Genomic DNA, 22,377 nt, shown 5'->3' on the forward strand with positions numbered 1-22,377 from the left:
CTATAACAAGATAAAAATTAACCCTTTTGGTGCCATTTGTTTTTTCATATTTTTTTCCTTTTATTCGTATCCTATTCATATCAAGATGCGTTTTATTTCCTTTAAAGTCTTTTACGTTACTTTTTTTTTTCTTTTCACACTTTGTTCCCCAGAAGCCTTTGTATTTTTTTTTTTTGGGGGGGGTTTTCTCCTCAATGATCTCTTTCTGTTTTACCATGCATTTCCATTTTTGTCAAAGCTACTTTTTAAGGTTTTGAAATATTAATTAGGTTTCCTAATACTTTTTTTTTTAATTATTATTTGTGGAATGGTTTTCCTAGTGTTTTTAATATTGCTTCCTGATGGGACACCTAGCTCACTTGACTTTGTGGACATTACTCCATTACAGCACCATAATTGGTGTTCATAACAGTGACCTTGAGATATCAAGATTATACAAGTTTTTCGAGGCATACTATTTTACTTATTTACTGCTTTTTGGAGGAAGATTTTCCTACTGCATAAGAAATGGTCCTTGCCTCCAGGATCTTACCATCTAATGGGTACTATGCATGCAAAAAAGGTATGACAAAATCTGGCATGTCTGTATGTGATGAGAGTACCTGAAAAGATATGAAAACCAATAAGTCATTTTCTGCTATGATGGTCTGAGAGGTTTTCATGAAAGATTTGAATGGAATTTGAGTTGAACAGTGAGCGTTGGAAGTAATTTTAAGAAGAAAAGAGGGGCAAAGATAGATCAATCTCAGAGGGAAGTCTGAAGGACACAGCAAAAAATGAACACATTGACTTGGCTGCATCAGAAAGTTCATATAAGGTAATGATTGTAATATTGCTGGATAAGTAGATGGAAGTCATATTGGAGTGGCGATTTTGTTTGCTGATCCAATATTCTGTATTTAATTCAAGAGGCCATAGAAGTATATCGATTTTTTTTAAATTAAGGTTTTTTTCTTTTGTTTTATTTTTAATTAAGCAGTCCTAGGAAGAGGTATGCAGCATGGATTCCAGGGGGACAGAATGGAGGCACAATGCCCAGTTAGGAGATAACTGCCCTAGTCCAGGTGTGAGTTCACACGTGCCCCATTGAGGTTCCTGTCAGAAGTGTGTTCTCGTGGAGGATGAGGAAAGAATTTTCAGAGGAAGAGGAACCAGTTTGACATGAAAGATGATTTTTTGTGGGGCTGGGAGGGAGATGGGGGGGGGTCACCCTGGTAGAAGTTTCCAGCATTGGGTTAAAATGTGGGTCATGCTTTAGTACTGGAAAGTAAGCAAAGTGAAGACTTCGTACTGACTTTTCAGGCAAAAAGGGGCAAGAAATGCTGTTTAGAAACTTTTTTTTTTCCTGACTAGTTTTTGTTCATCTCTTTCTTTTTTTTTTTTTTTTTTTAAGATTTTTTATTTATTTATTTGACAGAGATAGAGACAGCCAGCGAGAGAGGGAACACAAGCAGGGGCAGTGGGAGAGGAAGAAGCAGGCTCATAGCAGAGGAGCCTGATGTGGGGCTCGATCCCATAACGCCAGGATCACGCCCTGAGCCGAAGGCAGGCGCTTAACCGCTGTGCCACCCAGGCGCCCTGTTCATCTCTTTCTAGGAAAGAAAAGACTAAGTTTCTTTTTAAGTAAGTATAGGAAGAGGTAATAGAGTGGAAGGTTCTGATAGGAGAATACTAATTAACCCCTAGGAAATTACTACCAATACTCCCTGGATGCAAAATACATTTTCAGTGATGGTTAAAGAAACTCAGAAGTGAAAAATGGTTCATCTAAAGTTCAGACTCTAAATCCTTTTATTCCCAGCCATGACCCAGCCAGTCTGGTTCCTTTGACTTATCCTTAATTTTCTGGGTATTAGTGATATCGCTGAAGAAGGTGATGGTGTGTGCCTCTGTTGATGCAATTAATATTACTCTTATTATTTAACCTCTTACGTTAAAAGGTAGTTGCTTTTATTATTATAAATGCCCTGAGTTAGAATGCTAATTGAGCCAAATAATTTTGATAGACTTATGTCAAGTTATAATGCACAGTTGTTGTTTTTTTAAAAATATATTTTAGTCATGCATATTTAACCAATTTTCAGTAGTTATAAGTGGTTAGGTATTACTTTCTGTTGAATTAGCAGTTGCTGAGTAGTTGAGTCTTTGTACAATTCTGCAATCCACTAATGTGATATTTAATGAGGAGACATCAGTCTGGAGAAAGGTAGTCAATATAAATCAGTGTTTACAAAGTGTGATTAACTCTGAAATATTTCATCAATGCTGTGGTCCCAGGCAGACTCTATGCTAATTACTAGAATCTGCGCCTGTTTCAGGGGACTTGGATGGACCCTGAGTATTGCAAACATGGAGCAGCAAAATTGCAATTATGCTCGGACCGTCTCCGATGACAATTTATGCATTTGGTGTGATGACCTCCCCCTTCCCAAGAGGGCAATAAACAGAATGCATTTTCATTAAGATACTAATGCACTTAATCACAAGGGGAAAGGGTTAGAAAGTAAGGAAAGACCTTCAAGCACGATGTGACAGAGCTGATAGGGGAGAGAGGCTTTATTTTAGAGGCAGCTTCTTTACAAAGCTGTAGGCCGCCCCAGAGCACATCCCACACACTGTCATTGGCATTAATTGAAAAAAAAAATTCAAGTTAAAGTTTGGATCTTCTTCTGGCTACGTATTTATCACTTCAGATGTGTAGGTAGGACCGTAAGTAATGTCAACTCTGACATTTAAAATATAGTTTCATAGCAGTTTATTTTTATTTATAGCACTTCCGTGGAGCTTGAGTATTTGGAATTCATTATGCAAATAATGTAACACATGATGATGACGATGATGATGACCATCGTCATCTTCCTCCATGTCCTCCCCTCAATAAGCATTTACTAAGCAGAGAACCGTGTTGTAAGGCCCTGCCGGGTAAGTGTTGCCCCAAATACCATGTCATTTCGGTCCCTGCCCTCTAGGAGCTCACTGTAAGGCCCCAGATTAGCCTCCCCCCGATCATTTTTCACAGTGGGGCTTATGCTGTTAGGTGTCAGAAAGACAATAAGCCTGATACACTGGAACATTAGAAACCAAGAGAAATCCGGGATTGATGATACAGGAATATGATTTTGATGTTCATACTCGTATGAAAATAATTTGCTTTGAAAGTTCTTCTGGCTTCTGAAATTCTAGAAGATTGTTATTTTGCATGGGTAGACTAAGCATAATGTTTTAATTAAACTTAATCTTTGAGCTACTTTACCATGTATCTTACAGTTATTCAGTACATCTTTTTTTTTTTTTTTAGGAGAGAGAGAGAAAGTGGTGGGGGAGGGGCAGAGGGAGAGAGAGAATCTTAAGCCTGGGGCTCGATCTCAAGACTCGGAGATCACGATTTGCACCGAAATCCAGAGTCGGACCCTTCAGTGGTTGAGCCACCCGGGCGCCCCTACTGAGTGTGTCCCAAGTGGTTGCCATAGTGCATCCCGCGTCATGACATCTGTGACATCCTAATGAATCTCATGTGACTTGTTTTTCAGAGAGGAGGCAGAAGTAACAGGGTAGGCATTGCCTTTGGGATGCTCACCTTTCCTGGGTCTTGCAAATCTAACTGCTTTTCTTCAAACTCTGTGTTTTAGGTAATATAGAATATAGCTGCCCTGCCACGAATGAATGTGAAATCACAAAACGCAGACGTAAATCCTGCCAGGCTTGCCGCTTCATGAAGTGTTTAAAAGTGGGCATGCTCAAAGAAGGTAAGGCATGTGGCTAGGGGCCCTGTGCTTGAGGCTGGGAATGGGGGAAGGGCGTGTGCAGGGAATTATAGAAACGCTAGAGAAACTGGGAAAAGATGGGGTCACAGTAAGCACTCGGAATCCGATGGCAGAATACATCTTTACGCCTGAGTTTTCTGATATGTCCTGGCTAACTGCTTGATATCAACAGGAAGGGACAAGGTAGGAAACATCTGATGTGCAGCTCAACCCACCAGGTATGCTTGGTAGTCCTGATTCTTTCCGTCTTTACGAGTTGCAGAAGGCAAAGGACGAAGGACAGTAAGAGGCTAGTCCTTGTCTTTTTGTGTTTCTTCTCATTTCTACCTTTGCAGGGAGATTTTCCCCTCCATCGTTACTGAGATGTAATTGACAAATAAAAATTGTGTGTATTTAAGGTGTATGACTTGGTGTTTTGATATACATATGTATTGTAAAATTGCCACAGTCAAGCTAATTAACCCACCCACCATTTGATATTGTTACCATTTTTAAAAAAATTAATTTTAGGTTTAAAGCCCTCTTTATTTTTTTCCAATCTTATCTTTTGGACCTGTGTTCTAGTATAAAGAGCTTGTAATAATGATACTAAAATTGTTGCTTTCACTTAGGGATAACACCAGCAAACACAGAATAATGTGACCATGGATTCAGTTATGGCCTGAGCTCACACAGCTCACAAGTGGTAGAGCCCAGAACTGAACACAGAGTCAGATTCTAGAATTCATTGACTTCTTCCACCCATATCCAAGGTCCTGAAATATTTGTATATGTCAGCATGTCCAATGAGACTAACATTTTAGCTTAGGGCTAGAAAGAAATTATTCTTTTCTTTGGAAAGCCTAGATCTGTCTTTGTTTTTGGTTTTAAATGCATCTCTGTCTATGTGTGTGTTTTTGCAGATGTGCATTTTCTTTTACAGTTTAGATTTTACTATCCTTTATCTTCAGAAAATTTGCCACAGTTTAAAATAAATATAATTTTATAAAGTAACAATGAAAATGTGGTAGTCAAAGTTTGAAAGAAAATTAGGCAACTTACATTTAAATGTATTGCTTCTGTTGAGTCATAACATACACTTTGTTCATGGGGTTTCCCTGTAAGTTTATATATTTGCTGTTACTGGAGGTCCCTTATTTTTTAACTTCTAGATCCAAATAGATCCAAGTGTTTATTCCCCAAGAACAAACCAGAGCTTTAGTTAGGTATGGCATTCCTAGATCTCATAATTTTTCCTGGTTTGTTCTTAATGCAAGATTTTTACTGTGAACAATGTCATAGGAAGGTGAGTGGGTCACTGGTATTTTGGGATGTGGAATTCATGTCCTATTTCTCCGCCCTTTACTAGACCACTAAGAACTAATCCCTAGTTTGACTAGGAACAAAGAAGATGCTCTCAAATTCTTCTCATCTTTGACTCTCGCCTTCCCCTGGGGTGGGGGGTGGGGGAGAAACTATAAACAAAGAGTGTGTAACTTGTAATTGAAGTCTTATGAAAACTTGATGCAAGATGTATTGTCAAGTAAAAAAATAAATAAATAAAAGTACAAATTCCCTAGTAGTATGATTCAATGTATGTATGAGTTACTTGCCCTTTTCACTGTATAGCCTTTGGCACCATTGGGATTTTTCATAGTTGATATGTTTTACATTTATAATGCACTTGCTAAATATTTATTAAGTTTCTCCCGTGTGCCAGGCACCATTCTAGGCTCCAGTGGTGCAGCAGTGAGGAAGTTGGATATGGTGGTTCTTGCTAGAGAAAACTTAATGGAAATGACAGTGGAGAGTTTTGACAAAGGAAGAAATATATATAAAAACCCAACCATAATGACCCAACCCACAGGGCAAGGAATTTTCCTTTTAGTTAGAATGATGTGACAGCCTACTTCTTTTGAGGCTGAAACTTTATCATAGTAATTGCCTTAAATCCTATAGCAGAGTAACAAACAAAACCTAGTTTACAATAACGTGATAAGTAGCTGATGGTCCATTTTTGGTCGTTATATTGACACTTAGTTGAGCTGTAGAGACTCAAACTAAACTTAAGCTCATTCAAAATGAGTTAATTAAAAGTTGGGTGTTGAGGAATAATGTTCGAAGGGCAAATCCATTTTTTTCAAGTATTATAAAAGCAATATTTCAATTAGCACTTTGAATGGATGTGTCTTAGATGTAGATTTTATTTTCAAAAACGAAAGTCTGTGGAGATAGGTCTCCATTTCCAGGTTGATAGAATTTTTTGACTAGCTTAATTTTACTACTATTATTTATTCAACTCTTTGCACTTCCAGGTTTAGGGATGAAGTGAAAACAAAAATAAATTTTCCCCTAAATAATTTCCCCCATTGTGGTTTTTAAGCAGGAGCAATCCCGAAGGGTGGTTAGAATGACCGAGGAGGTGTGAACTGTGTTTAATTAAACATTGTTGGTGAAAGAAATGGGCCGGTGCTTATCTGTAATTCACACCTCTTCAGTTGCTGTTATCAAGCCTTTAGAGGGTCTGTTTTCAAGGGAATTGCTGCTGTTGCTGATATACTCAAATAATAATTTATTTTCCTTTACTTCCTTATGCCCACTTTGATGGGAAAATGCCAGTTCTCTAAGCCCCTCCCCCAAAAGGATGGATATGAGTAAACAAGGAATATTCCTTTTCTTTTGTACTTAAAAATGCAGTGAAATATTGCATTACACCCTGCATATAAATGCACAATTATGTTTGGCCATCTCCTTGGCTCAAGACTTGCCTTCTCAGCCTGGAGAGAATGATACCGTCTTAAACGTATCTTTATGGATGGAGAGGGATTTCGGTCCCATGCAGTATGTCAGAGATCATGATGAAGTAAATCTATTCAAATGTAAACCTGTTCAATTCAATTACCAGTCCATAATAAAATTTGCTGCTACAACCCCCGTGTTGACCACAGCAGTCCATACAGGCTGATGGCACAGCAGGTCTAGAAATTGACAGACAAAATCTATTTAAACAAAAAACATTAGTTGTGGAATCTGAAATGAAATCAGATTTCAACAGCTTTGGTGGGAACCTTCTTTCCTTTAACAGGTATTTTTATTCAACTAGCCAAATACATCTTAGATAAAGTGCAGCCTGAGGGAAATAAAGAAGTTTTCATGAAAAAGGTGGTTTATAGAAAAATGAGACTTTACTCTTTTAAAAACATAAATCCCTAATTTTATTGACTGATATTTCTACTAATGATGTAGGGTGTCAAAGGGAAGTGATGGCTTAGTGGGCAAATGATTCCAGTTAAATTCTTACAAGCTATGCCTTCTCATTAGCCAGTATCAGAATTATGTCTGAATGAAGTACATTCAATTTTAACGTTAGAATTTTTTTTTAAGATTTTATTTATTTATTTGTCAGAGAGAGCATAATCAGGGAGAGCTGCAGGCCGAGGGAGAAGTAGGCTCCCGGAGCCTGATGTGGGACTCGAGCCCAGGAACCTGGGATCATGACCTGAGCCGACTGCAGATGCTTAACCGACGGAGCCACCCAGGCAGCCCTAGAATTTTTGAGTCAAAAAATTGCTACCATTTGAAACGAACAGTTGGCTGTATGGAGAAAATAACAGAATGCCACAACATAAAAAACTTCAAAGCAGTACAGTTATAAAAAAATGATAGTTTGTTCAAATCCAAATGGTTGCACCATTCCACATCCTGAAAAATCCCCTTTTCTTTTTCTGGGCTCTACTTCGCTGGTAAGCCTCACGAATGATGGGCCGGCATTAGTTTTTCAGCATTATGCCGTACTGTATGTCAGCAAAAACCCATCTATTACAAGATATCTGGTCTCAACATTCCCTTTTCATTTTTTTCAGGTATTGCTTATTTGAAGGAAAAAACAAGAACTAATCAAGGTGCACCTATAAATCTGGTCAAGATTTATTTTTATTTTGATCTCTCCTTGGTTATTTAAAGGCTATCGCAGGACATACTGATTCGGTTTACTCTCTGTCAGTGGCAAACGGAGACATTTTATGAAAGCAATAATTATTTTATTTAGGTATAGAATTCACTGATCGAAGGATTGAAGGGCTTTTGGCTCTTTATTGGTATGATGGGTTTCACTTTGGCAACTCAAGTATTTTTCTTTGACTCTTGTAGATGAGGGCAAGGCACCCACATTCATACACAGCCAGGCCAGCCTGTATGCCAAAGTATAGATGAATCAAGGAAGCATGGAGGGCCGGTGTAGCTATCTGATGCCAAAAAATGCTTTTCACTTTGCCTATTTCTTTTTGAAGATTTTATTTATTTGACACAGAGAGAGCACAAGCAGGGGGAGTAGCAGGCAGAGGGAGAAGCAGGCTCCCCGCTGAGCAGAGAGCCCAATGACGCGGGGCTCGATCCCAGGACCCTGGGATCATGACCTGAGCCAAAGGCAGACACTTAACCGACTGAGCCACCCAGGCACCCCCACTTTGCCTATTTTTTTAAAAAAAAAGTTTGTTTAAACCTTTCTGATCTCTCCTTTCATCATCCATAAAATGATGGTTGAAACAGTAGTATTTGCAAATGAAATGTTGTGAATATCTAGTAAGAAACTGCATGTTAAGTATTCAGCATGCCATGTGGGGTAGAATGAGGACCAAATCAACATTACCTATTGTTGCTAGAGATGGTAAGGGTCAAGCTGTGGGGTCAGGAGGACCCAGATTCTAGCCCTGGCTCTACCACCTCCTGGACCTGGGCAATTTGCATAACCTCTAAGACCTACGTCAGCCTATTTATTTGTGAACTTGGGACTGAAGAGAGAACTTACCTTGTGACGTTTTTGAAAAACCAAGAGAGCTAATGGAGACACGGGGTCTGGCACATGGTTAGTGGGTGACACCATGAACTAGAATCTGGGTATATTACACTCACCTGCTGGACTAATACAAATTCAAAAAAATTTTGTAGGGTTTTTTTTTTTTTTTTTTTTGGCAATACCAATGACCTTAGGGGTCTTTTCCCAACTTTTTATAGAAACACATCAATAGGTGTAAATTTGTTCCAAAACTTCATGAGGAAATTTAGTTTTTTGGGGTTTGTTTGTTTGTTTTTAAGTAGTCACAATGCCCGACATGGAGCTCAACGCAGGGTTTGAACTCATGACCGTGAAATTGAGACCTCAGCTGAGATCAAGAGTCAGAGGCTTAACCCACTGAGTTTTTAGTATCTGTCCTTACGTCAAGCAAAGAGGAAAAAAGGGACTTGAAGCAGAAGTTTTTACCAACAACGTAGGTGAAGAATGCCTTTGATTACTGGTTGAGCTGTAGAAAGGAGGCCTGGTTCCTTTGTCTATCAGAGAAAATGGAGAAATCACACACATTTTAAAATGTGCAGGAAGAAATGTGAGAACTCTACTAATCTCATAGGTACATTAAATTTTACTAAGGAAATTTTGATAGCAGAGCATCATGGAAAAAAAATCAGAGGATGGACCTAAGTTTTAGTACACCTCCATAAATAGTAACTGAGCTTCTCCCGTGTGTCTGGCAAAATACCACGCTTTAGCTTTTAATTCCGATTTTTTTGCTGCCTAGCATTGTGATGTTGGGGAAGTCCATCGAACTCTGTCTTCATTTCCACATGTGTAGGGAAGCAGACTACTTTCTTTCTCATTCCTTCTATTCTTTTTTTTTTTTAAGATTTTATTTATTTATTTGTCAGAGAGAGAGAGCGAGCACAAGCAGGGGGAGGTGCAGGCAGAGGGAGAGGGAGAAGCAGGCTCCCTGCCGAGCAAGGAGCCCGAGGTGGGACTCGATCCCAGGACTCTGGGATCATGACCTGAACCTAAGGCAGGCACTTAATGGACTGAGCCCCCAGGTGCTCCTCATCCCTTCTATTCTAATAGAAGTTTTATTTAGAAAATGATATAAGGTATATATAAAGGATATAAAATGTATCTGTTGAAACATCATACCAATATAGACACAGAGATATTTGTAATTATTCTGATGATGTTGACAATATCTGTGAGGCTAGTCAAACCATAGGAACCATGATTCGTAGACTTGGCTAGTGAGTTGTGCTCTTTTGTAAATTTTGTTTTAACTGGATAATTCTTTGGATGCTTTTCATCTTTCTGGAAAAGCAGGAAGTATGTTATTTTGGCCACAGTTAATAAAAGTGAGAGTTGAGGGGCGCCTGGGTGGCACAGCGGTTAAGCTTCTGCCTTCGGCTCAGGGCGTGATCCCGGCATTATGGGATCGAGCCCCACGTCAGGCTCCTCCGCTATGAGCCTGCTTCTTCCTCTCCCACTCCGCCTGCTTGTGTTCCCTCTCTCGCTGGCTGTCTCTATCTCTGTCAAATAAATAAATAAAATCTTTAAAAAAAAAAAAGTGAGAGTTGAAGGAACAGTGGAGCAATCAATAGATATTTAAATACTTAGGAAATGAGGTCTTGCATTTTTACCTGTGTTTGAAAAACTTTTCCTCTATATTTCCTCACAGTCCCTACCAACTCTTGTCAATATATTGAAGTGCAGTTGGTAATGTTATTTCTGTGAGCGTCTGAAATCTCATCACAGATTGCTAGATTGCTACCAGTCAGATTTGTTTGAAACTTTGTTGTTTCATTTTTAAAATAAAAATATTGACATAAATAGGAGAGGAGAAGAGCAAGTTTATATAATTTTAAACGCCTTCTAAATATTTCCTCTGGGGAAGAAATGAGTCTTTAAAACTAACAAAACCAATAACATATTACATGTTTTATTGATAAGTACATTTGCTTTTCATATTTGATTTGACATTTTTAAAGTAACTTTCTGTTAGGGTGGTGCTTAATATTTGCCCCTTCTTTTGGAAGTCCCAAAACTACTAGCATGAAGATTCCAGGTGGGCAGTATAAATTATGTGTTAGAATTGTGAGCCTTCCTCTTTAGGATAAAGTCAAAGCCGAGGATGGGAATCAGCATTTGGAATAAGTCACCATTCAGTGTGGAAAGGGCACAGGATATTAAGGTTTCATTATCACCTTGAAAGCCTCACTCAGTAGATAAAAGCGGGACCCTGGGTGTGAGATTCTCATTAATCAGATGAAGGATCCAAGCCTCAGAGAGTTTCAGTGACTTACTCAGTGACCCATTGCGGATAGAGTGGGAATGGGATTAGAAGTCAGGTACGTCACCTTTCAGGCTCTGAATCTCTATCAAGCTTTGTTTCAGTCTTGGCCAAACAAGGGGTTTTTCCTGCTCTGGCCTCAGGTTCATTGCCCACAGTCTTAACACAGCAGGCTGATAGTGGCCTGAGATATTCATTTGGGGGTAGAAGAAACGGGAAAGAGTCCTGGTGCTCCCGGGAAGCAGTAGAGCTTGTGAGTTTAAGAAGGGGGTTGTGCCTAAGTTATAAGTGACATTCATAAAGAGGAGACTTTTCCTTAGGATTCTGATCTCAGGAAACCAAGCTTTTCTCACTTGGGGTTCGATGAAGCCACAGAAGATACAGATGGTGGTGGGGATCGATCCAGAAAAGATCATTACAGAATAACTGAGCAGCTAGAGTACTGGGCTGACTGTGAGTTGGAGGAGACATTATGTACCAGAAGTTATGGAGGTCCAAATGTCACAGCATAAGACCCAGCGTGGCACAATGCATTTAGGTCCGTTTGTTTTGGTCAGGCTGTGTTAGTGTCTGTCTCTGGATACCAGGCCCCCAGGGAAAGAAGTTAACCTCAAAAAGTATGAGGATCTAGAATTGTCTTTTTTTTTTAAAGGTTTTATTTGTTTATTTGCCAGAGAGAGAGTAAGCGCACAAGCCGGGAGAGCGGCAGGAAGAGGGAGAAGCAGGCTTGCACTGAGCAAGGAGCTGCATACAGGACTCGATTCCAGGACCCTGGGATCGTGACCTGAGCCGAAGGCAGACACTCAACCGGCTAAGCCACCCAGGTGTCCCTAGAATTCTCTTTTATTTTCATTCCTGGGTGGATCTCCAGTGTCTTAAGAGGGTCCTGTCATCTATGCCCTGCTTAAATCTCAACAAATGATTGCCAGTCGCTCTAGAATGAAAGACCTTCATCTTTTGCTCTGACTCATGAATTAATAGGGCTGGCCTAATGTTTAGGAAATCTTGGGATGGAAGAAATGGTAGCAGTAGAGCGATGGTAGTAGCTTCTCTTCCTCCACATTAGAAGATTCTTTGTCCAGAGGCCCTATTTATTCTGAACGATCTCATCACAATCCATGGGGTATACTTTCTATTTCTACTTTTTAGTTTAGAGAAGGCGTATGTGTTTTTGTGTGCGTGTGTGTCGTGCAGGCACGCACACATATGCATGTATATGAGACAGAACACATATTATCCATCTATTCATTTAGCTTCCATTACATCTCTTCAGTCAGTTGTCTTGAGCCCCCAGGACCTAAAGAAAAATTATCCCAGAACTGTTTTCCTGCAACCACAGCTTGTGTCTTGATTTATATATGGCAGTGGGAACTCTGAGAGTCTTCTGGGCTTACCCTATCAGCAGGAGAGCAAAGAGCAACTTACTTGTCTAATTACCCTTCTGTTTCATAGCTTCCATTTTAACAAAATGTTCCTTTAAAGGGTGTAGCATTTTCCAGGTAGGTTCTCTTTAAAAAATAGCAAACTACTCAGGTCATTTGGTAACAAGCTGATTTGTTTTTGCTTACTTAAAGAACCTGCTTAGTGCAATTTATCCTAACAAAATATCTTTTGTAAAAACCCTCTGAAGAAGACATTGCCAAGGTGATTTTTTTTTTCCTCAAGTCTAATATCATTATGCTGCCAAGTCGAAAACAGAAATTATTGGTAGGGAAATTTGGGTTCCTACTGCCTTCAAAAAGCAGAACAAAGAAAAGGAGAAAGCTTTAATGGTATTCAAGGAAAATATTTCTGTGTTAGATGACAGTTAATAGAACTGCATTGACCTCACTGGTATTTCTTGCACTCTCTGTTGTAATATTATCCTAAGAAGCTCCCTCATTAATGCAGAGTATTGAACAAAACTCGCAAGTTCTAATATAAGCAATAGCAAAGAGCGCCTTCTCTGTGAGCTTTGTCCTGACGTGAAGCCTTTTGGGAATATATTTAAGTGCCACAGAAAGTTATTTCATGTATAGATACTGCATTACCAGATGGTGATTTTTTGGTCATGCTTTGTTGATAGGAAACTTGAACCGTCTGTCTCAAAATGAATAACAAAGGTTTTGCAGGTAAGGGAGTAATAACATAATTCTTGGGAGCTTAATATGCATTAGGCTATGTGCTATGTGCTTTAGTTGTTTTTGGTTTTGTTTTGTGTTTTATGGGTTTTTTTTTGCTGTTGCTGACAGTGGCCCCCAGAGTTGGGTATTTCCCCATGTCGCAGAGGGGTGAAAGCTTGGAGAGAGAATGTTACTTGCCAGAGTTCTCACCATGCACAATAAGAAACTGGATTTTATGGAGGCATTCTGGCTCTATTGCCTGTGCTCTGTATTTGTTTAATATAGGTTGTCTCTGTGAACCCAAGTAATATTCAAGTGTATATTTAGCTTGGGATTCTTCAGAGGCTATGGGTATTCAGGAGATACCGAGCTCTTACAAGATTATTTAAGTCAACCATTTAAAAAAAAAATCAGGACTCATTTCAGTGCTTTGAGTTCTTCACTGAATGTCCAGAAATAGAATGAACTGTGTTGGAAGGCAGTAAGTTTCCCATCATTGTGAGAGATGTAGAGAACCAGTTCAAGTACCATGTGGGGTTTAGACTAGAGTATCTTTTCTGGTCACTTCCCATTCTAAGATTCTTGAGATCCAACATAGACTTTGGAATAACTTGCCAGTTATAAACTGTATGAATAAACATCAGCAACACTTAAGCTGTTCAGTTCCTGGGAACCTTATTTCAGGGGTCTGTGTTTTTGTCAAACAGTGTATGACATCTTATATAAATCCAAGTTGGAACATAGAGGAACATTTTGGCATCGGTTTACTTTCTGGCTCCAATTTTTAGAACTTCAGAACCAAATTCCTTGTAAGTTTTGCCTTTGTAGAAAGGAGTGAATTTGATTTACTGACTTTGAATATTGTCTGCCTCAGTTGTTTGGAGGATATGGCCATAGTGGACCACTGGGGTATTACAGTCTCATCTCTTTTATTCATGGGAAAATTGAAGTACCAAAGTTTTAAAGATTTATCCAGGATTCTTATATAATGTGGATCTTAGGCTGTCACATATTCCCTGTGCATGTCTGGTTCTTGGGGACAATTTTATATTTATTCACTTTTGAAATATAACAATTACATTTGAAATGAAGTAGATTCTCTCTTGTGGACTTACCAAATGCAGCACCAAGAATCATTTGAAAGGAGCAAATCTATCCTTGCTGCATTTGGGTTAGAGAGGACAGAAAGATGGAGATGGTAAGAAAAGGTTCTTTTAGCTTCCTTCCTCCTGCTTTAATTGGAATACTATTAAAGTTAATCATTTATTTGATTGTCCCCATTTGTCATTTCCATTTGTGAACTTGAAAGAGGAAGCCAGCATTTATCTAATATGCGACCAATTTTTTTTATTCCTTTTGGATTATAAAAAGTTCCCAGTGGATTTCACCCCAGGGGGGGTAAACCTGTTTCCACATTTGCTCATACATTGAAAGTACAGCAACAGCACCGTGTGTGGTGAGGGAAGGGGGAGGGGAGGCCCCAGCCAGACAGGATTCTGATGTGGAATTTCCTCCCACCAGCCTCCAGACGCCAGATTTTTGTTTCTTTCCACATATCTCAATGTGGCACGGATGTTTGCAACACTGTGCTTGAATTTAACGTAAAGGAATTCTGGTATACATTTGAATAAGGCCCATTTCTTTCGGGCACCATTGCCAACTGGTTGGTTACCTTTCTGGTTATGCTGTGCAGAGTGCAGCTGTCTCGGTATTATATCGGGTATCCTGCATGATTTTGTTCATTCCTGAGTCTCCCACAAATGAAAGTGAGCGCCGGTCGTTGCTTGAGAGATTGTTCTGTAGTTTTGCCTCTCTCTCCCTTGGTAGGTTGTAGAACCACCAACCAGCTTCCCTAAGGCAAGCTGTCTGCAAAGGAACAAGCCAGCTGGCTTGGCCAAGGTTGATCAATGATGAGAGGCAGGCTGGGTTCCAGGTTCACAAAAGCCACTCAGTGGAGAGTAGGTCAGCGGCTTCCCCAAAGCCAATTAGCTGGCAGAAGTCTGAGGTGCCTGGTGCTAGCCAAATTCCCTGAGCCTGATGGTACTGGTGGGGAGTCCATCCTTGGGCTTCCTGGCAAACCAGACTTAAGTGAATGGCAGATTGTGCTATTTGAGAGCCAGTGTGGCTTACTGGCTACTGGAACAAATATCAGGGACCCGTCACTCCCACTCAGCCTCACCCGGTAGACTGGACAGCCCAGGCGCAATAACTGATCCTCAGGTGCGATGGGTTTCAGCTGATGATCTACCTCATACATTTATTTTTACCTGACTTCGGCTTTTTGAAGTTGAGGTGAATAGGAATCATGCCATTAAAGGAGATTAACATGGAACTGGTTTGGGAGGTGGGAAGCATTATAGAGATCTTTGACAGGAGTACTAGGATTTCCACTATTTTAAAATCCCAGTTGTAACAGCTCCTTCCTTTATAGCTGACTGTGGTGATGATGGGACCTATGGCAAAACCCAGAGGAAGGATTTTGTAGCAGTTGCCTTTTGGTTAACCTGTTTCTCCCAGGATTGTATGTATCTGGGATCATAATCACTTCCCTACTTTTCTCAACGATTACACGTTTAGCTATCAAGGCTTTTCTACATAGGCTGCATAATCATAATTTGTTTTCTCTTTTTTAGAGAGAGAGAGCACACACACGCGTGCGAAAGGGGGAGGGGGAGAGGGAGAGAGAGACTTTCAAGCAGACCCTATGCTCAGCACGGAGCCCAACGTGGGGCTTGTTCTCACAACCCTGAGATCATGACCTGAGCTGAAATCAAGAGTTGACACTTAACCAAGAGCCGCTCAGGTGCTCCATAGGCTGCATAATCATAATTTTAAGATGCCTGAACTACTTTGAGTTTTTAGGTACATTAGGGATGTGGAGAATTTAAGGAGTAGAACATATAAGAATGAGGTCATTTACATTACCTAGTTTAACTTAGCATATATTTCTAGTTAGATCTGTACCTATTTCCGGTTCTGTCTCGGAGCTCCAGCCAGCATGTTACCCCCATCGGAAGCTAACTCCATTTTGCCAATCTACCTTTTACTTCTTAGCTGTGTGTTTCTTTGAGGCCACCTGAGCCCCTGTTCAGTGGCTTCTCCCTAGACTGTCTATTTAAACTTCTCCCTTACGTGTAACTTTTTGGGCCACATAACTTCCTCCTCCTCCCCTGCCCCTAAAAAAATTTTTTTTTTTTTTAATTTCAAAATTTCTTCTGAAAACAGAGTTTCTTCACAATTGTAGTGAGTTGCTATTTGGTGATTCCAAAGCTGATGACCTCCATCATTATCCCCTCCCGACCCCCACCTCCCATGGATTTACCTCTCTCCTCTCCTGGACATTTATCACCTGGCCTATTAATTCTCTTTAGCATCAACATTATCATAATCATTAGTATATTTGAAGCCAATTAAATGGCAATTACTCTGACCTTAGCCGGTCTTAGGTCATTATCAATTCATGCATAATTTGGAAATATTTGGAAGGAAAGTGGATTCTTGTTTTATGGTCTAATCTGTGCATATATTTCTATCTGCTATGTGAGAAATACACCTGTTCTTTATAATACCTAGAGTTGGGGCTAAGTTATTTCTCCAGGAGCTGCTTTCTATTTGCTTATGAATCCAAATGATACACAGTTGCCCAGCCCATCTCCGAATATTTATTCATCCACCTTTACCCATTCAGTAAATGTTTTTTTGAGACATGGCTCCATAGAACTCTCTTTATTAAGTGCCAGGGATTAAAAGTGAACATGACAGACAAGTTTCTGCCTCATGGGGTTGATGATCCATTATGGGGCTGATTATGTACAGTCATATAGATTTCTCCCCTTTCTGCATTTCACCACTATTTATATTCTGTTTCATATAACTTAGCATTTTTAATACATCATGTTTTCCACAGAGGAAAGTAGAGTGTAAAGATAAGAAGCGCTCGGTCTATGGGGCGCTTGGGTGGCACAGCGGTTAAGCGTCTGCCTTCGGCTCAGGGCGTGATCCCGGCGTGATGGGATCGAGCCCCACATCAGGCTCCTCCGCTATGAGCCTGCTTCTTCCTCTCCCACTCCCCCTACTTGTGTTCCCTCTCTCGCTGGCTGTCTCTATCTCTGTCGAATAAATAAATAAAATCTTTAAAAAAAAAAAGCAGCGCTCGGTCTCTCAGATCAAATGGAGTCTGTGAGTGTTGACTGAGCCCTTGAAAATAGGTCTAATGCAATGAAAGAACTGAATTTTTTACTTTAGTTAAATTTTACTTAAATTAACTAGCCCCATATGGCTGGTGACTACCATACCGGACAGTGCAGAGAGATAGAATCTGGGTTCAGTCCAAACCTTACTACTTACCGGGAGTGTTCTCTCAAGTAAGTTAGTTACTTTGCCCGTTTTAAACCTTATCTGTAAAATGGGGGTTGTCATTATAAGTGCATCAGAGGGTTATTTTGAGGTTTAAATGAGGTAATAGATGTAATAGTCTTGTCATGGTGCAAGCAACAAACCCTCAGAAAATATTGTTAGTATTCATTTTTAGTATTCTGTTTGTCCCTTAGTATGTCTTACAGAGAAGCATAAACTACTTGAGAACAGGGACTGCATTATTTATATTTTAGTCATCCATAATACCTAGTATACTAATGGCACATAGTAGGTGCTCGATAAAATATAACTGCATATTTTTTTCTTTTTTTTTAAGCCTGCTTTACTAGTCTTTCAGCTACATTATTAAAACTTGACTGCAGAAACAGTTGTGTCACAAGTAGTGTTTTTAGAAACAATTTGTGGGCTATCATATATAAATTACTTCCACATTTTCCTTTATATGTATGTGACCATGACAGAATTATATTTCAGAAATCATGATGTATTGAATTTATATTGAATACCCTGACAGTATAGCAATTGATGTATTGTGAAAAGAAAGAAAGAAAGAAAGAAAGAAAGAAAGAAAGAAAGAAAGAAAGAAAGAAAGAAAGAACCAATATTGTTTTTCATCTATCTTTCCCATAGGTATTTGATAAGTTGGTGAATATAAATGAGAAAACCAACACCTATTTGAAATAACTTGTATAAATAATTTGCATAAAATCAGAGAAGTAGTAAATGGTACAGCCAGGATTCAATCTGGATTTTTCAGACTCTGAAGCCCATATGCTATACCGATATTCCTAATGAAGTCCTTTGGTTCTCCTCGTAATTAATCTTACCAGTGTCAAGAGGTGAAATATTATTTCCCTCACAGGGAAGCCTCTGTGTCTGTTATTACTTCCTTTTGTGAGCAAGGGGACCTTTATTTCAGAGAATGGTTTTGGTTCCAGAGCTGCTAAAATTCCAGAATCATTCCATATTGTAGATACTCTAAAACAAGGGGTCTGGGTGATAATGGGAACATTTTCTGATTCCTGCCACTCTTGTTCTGTGCCGGAGCACAATATTATTTCTTGAAGTTTCTATGTAGAATATTTTATACCTTTTCTCGGCAATGGTTTGAATGATGTTGGAGCTTCTCCTATTTCTGAACAGCACCCGTTCCATGTAGACTATCATAGGCTATTGTTTAGAAGGAGAGATTGCCAGTGCCTAGCATCTGTCCCCGAGAGGCAGTCCAGGTCATTGTCTGATGATTTCATTTTCCGTTTGTAGCAGAAAATATCATGCTCTGCAGTCAACAGGTCCAAATTTGTGGTCTGTGAAGAAATGTATTTCTCAACACTTCCGTATATGTATGTAGGTCTCCCCAGAAGTCATTAATTAGGATCTGGAGAGGATAGTGTGGAAAAATAATGCTTGGCTAATGGTGACAAAGGAGAAGGAACAGAAATTCAATTCAAATGCTGTGCACCTAGGAAATGTTAGAGCATCTCCTGGTTATCTCACACATTTTTAGCTATTTGGTTATGTGCTGCAGCAAAGAAAATCTATCAGAAGTTTTGTAAAGGTAGAAAAGAACAAAATCCCCCAGCTTTTACAAGTAATTATACTTCTATTTTAATGCCACTCGGGAACTGGCCTCTTTGAAAGTTCCCAAGCTTATAAAGCTAGCAGTTCTTTTCTTCCTCACCTTTCTTAACTTGCAGTTACAGAATTTAACTAGCATTCTCCGTTAATGCATTGATTTTAACTGGAAACCCAGAAGGAGACGGTGCTGTAGTCAGCTGAACTCTTAAACAGTCCTGGGAGACCAGAGTCATTTGCACATTGGAAAACAGCTAATGGGCCGGGGAAGCTGGGGTTAGTAGCAAGGCCATTCCTACGGTCTCCTTTCCATCAGAGTGAGAGAGATCACTGATAAAAAGTCTCTCAACGTGAAGTGCTAAAGCACCTATATCTGAGTCATTAAAAAAAAAAATTTTGCTTTCATTTTTCTTCATGGCTGGGTATTTTAAAGAAGCAGAGAGCTCAGGGGAGTGGAGGGAAGAATTTGGAATTGTTAGTTTCTTCTCACATTGCCAAATTCCAGTAAGTTGTGGGGTGTTTTACGAAGGCACGGGTTTAATGTATTTGCAAAATGAAGCTAGTACATTTGGAGTTGTGGTATTAATCCATCATTCCGCACAGTGCATTATTAAGGTATGGGATTTGCTAATAGACAACACGGAATGGCTGCTCAGTTGTCGATTGCTAGCATGTTTCTTAATGCCTCTAGCCTCAGTTTCTCCATCTGTAAAATTGCGATGATAATACTGATGACTACGCCACAGAGTTTGCTGCGAGGATTAAATAAGATACTGTGTTTAAAATACTTAGCACGATGTCTGACAAACAGAAGTCCTTGGTAAATGTTAGCTATTATTTATCATTATTATTATTATTAGCATCAGCATCCCTATGCTTTTGTTGTCCAAGTGTTTAGGACACTGCCTAGCTAAACCAAAAATGGATCGGCTGTGCTTGTTGTCAAATGTCATCTTCCGGAATTTTTTTCCCTCCAAAATGACCAAGTGCTATGTTCACAGCAGGTCTGGGTTGTCTTCCCACTGCTGCTCTTCATGGCTCCCTGGGTCAGAGGTCCCCGATAATGCTCTGTGTGACTCCAGCCCCAGACCCTTGCCTGTGTGCAGGAGATCTGAAGGTGACAGGCAGGGTCAGCAGAACCTGCCAGAATTACAGAGACCCCTCTGTGGATTGTGGGGGGACAGCAGGAAAGTCTGTCATGGACCAGAAGCAAATGACCTTGAATTCGTGGAATCACTTCTCATCCAGATCATTGCTAACTTTTTCCAAAGTCGAATTTATGGCCTCTCTGGTTACTTTCGTACATGCTAATGTGTTCATTCAGTTCTGGCTTTTCGGGATAAAGAGTGTATGAGTCATTGATGAAGAAAGGGCTTTTATCTCCACCTAGAACTCTTAACAAAAACTATCTGTTTTAGGTTTATTGTTACTGTGTGTTTAGATCTCTAAACAACACAATTTAAAATGTCAAGTCACTTGCAACCTGCGAATTCTTCACTTGTCTTCTCAAGTTCTGCCTCAAAGTCATTATTCTAGCCGGGGAAGGAGAGAGCATACATTACTCCTGCATGGGAATTGTTCTCCTCGGTTCTCCCCTCCTTCCCCTTTCCCACAACCCCTTTCCAGCCTCAGATTGACTTTCGAACATGAAAGAAATGGCAGCATCTCGGAGTTCCATTGGCACCTGCGTGCGCCTATCCTGGTGTTGTGCCTATAGTGCGGGACTCATGGCAGTGGTGGTTTTAGTCCCGAAGTGTGGGGGTTAGAAGGTTTGGCCCAGAGAGAGAGAGAGAGAAGGCAAAGAAGAAAAAGGAGGGAAGAGAGAGAAAGTAGATGAAACAAACAAGGAAAACTCAGGGTACATAGTGCAGATGACTTCGTTTTCTGCAGCTCTTCAAATGTGCTTTTTTTAAACACATTTTCTCTTCTTTCTCTGTGTATACAATGGTAAACTGGCAGAGTACTGGTGAGGCCAGAATGATGTTTGAATCTCTCTGTAGCCCCCTCCCAGCCCCAGGCCCCCGGTTTGCCCTTTCAGTGCATCGCCCCGTTGAGTAAGAGACTCTCCCCCTGGCCGGTCTGGTTACTGGGTGGATGCACTGCCTGTCGAGCTCTCCCTGCAATGGCTCGTCTCTAATTAAAGTACTTGCTATGAACGATTTTTAAGCACTGGAGCTTAATGAAGTTAGAAAAAGGATTTGGATGCAGTTTGTGAAGACTTGAAATTGTTTGAGTTTTTTCTCTAGGGAGAACTGTAAAGTCTGGAGGCATTTTGAATTACTTACAATGTTTTCCATTTTGTTCTTTAAAAAAATTTCTCTTTTATTGGTGCATAGCTGAAAAAAGCCCACTGCCCACCTTCTGCCCCCCCGCCCCCGAAAACACTGTAACTCAGGCTTTGCAAAGTGGCTTCTTGGGAATTTACACACCTTTGAATACTGTTATCTAATTAAAGGGATGCCTGTGTCTTTAATTCTCATTGGCAGCTCTACCTTTGACCCTGCAGTATCTAGGTGTTGAAAGTAAAGTCACATTCATCCAAGGTAACCTGAAGCTTGTACGTTTGGATGCTTATCCCTTTCCCTGATGCCTGAAGCTCTGTGCCTCAGAGATACTGGGCAGAGCAGGACCCTGTGATCTATACAGTTCTATGTGGAGCCATGGAGTGAATTTCTCTGTCCATTGGTGGTTTACTGCTGACCAGTCAAATGCTGGCTAATACCTTGTGCTAGAGATCTGAGTAGCAGTAATTTGTCGTCAATAGCCGTAATTAGGTTTATCTACCCTTTTAACCAATACCATAATCTTTACCAGATTGTTATTGTGTGGGGCTATTGAGAGAAATTCTGAAAAACTATTTTAAAGATTGATTTCAAAGCTGTTCAGCCCTTTAGGGGTTTATCCTTCCTTTTATCCACCCCTTACTCATTTTCCTCTCAAATATTCAAATGCCTTTTCAGAATAAAATGTCATGAAAGCATGTCATGTATCCGAAAAATAATTAATATAATTGACAGGAATGTCGGTTTTCTGCTGAGGTGTGTTTCTCCTAATCCCACTGTGCAATCTTTACTATCGATCCGCTTGTTCGGAGATCTTGTCAGTCTCCACTTACCATACCTGGACTCCATATTTTCAAGACTGCAGATCTTTGAACTACATCATATTTGCATCTGTATTCTAAAACTCATTCGGCAGAAATGGGTTTCCTTTCGCTTCCGTTGCTGGGGTAGCATCTCGGCGTACAAGGGGTAGATGCACCGTGTATAGAGGGCTTGCCTGGAGTTGACAGTTTATTCACTGCGTACGGAGCATACAGTATTGCAAATGGCACATCAGAGTGTTGGAATCCAGGCAATAGGAGTTCAGCACTTAAAGTGTCCAGGTTGCACCTGAACTAGCTGGAGCCTGCCAGCCCCTGCAAGCCCACTGAGAGCATCTGTCTCGCCACCGCCTTGCTCATGCTGTCTCCTCTGCAGGCCCTCC

General features: G+C 40.1%; 1 protein-coding gene across 34 annotated transcripts in view; it reads left to right on the top strand.

The window, feature by feature from the left end:
* Positions 1–22,377, top strand: part of ESRRG (estrogen related receptor gamma) — a 607,049-nt gene that overhangs the window by 450,408 nt on the left and 134,264 nt on the right. For all 34 annotated transcript variants that reach the window (XM_087856312.1, XM_045809601.2, XM_087856344.1 and 31 more), the window contains one exon: positions 3,630–3,746. In XM_087856312.1, coding sequence (XP_087712438.1) covers positions 3,630–3,746 — 117 coding nt within the window. The remainder of the gene's footprint in view (positions 1–3,629; positions 3,747–22,377) is intronic.

Source organism: Ursus americanus, chromosome 2, assembly GCF_024610735.1.
Source record: "Ursus americanus isolate L20-20 chromosome 2, mUrsAme1.1.p, whole genome shotgun sequence".
Taxonomy (NCBI): Eukaryota; Metazoa; Chordata; class Mammalia; order Carnivora; family Ursidae; genus Ursus; species Ursus americanus.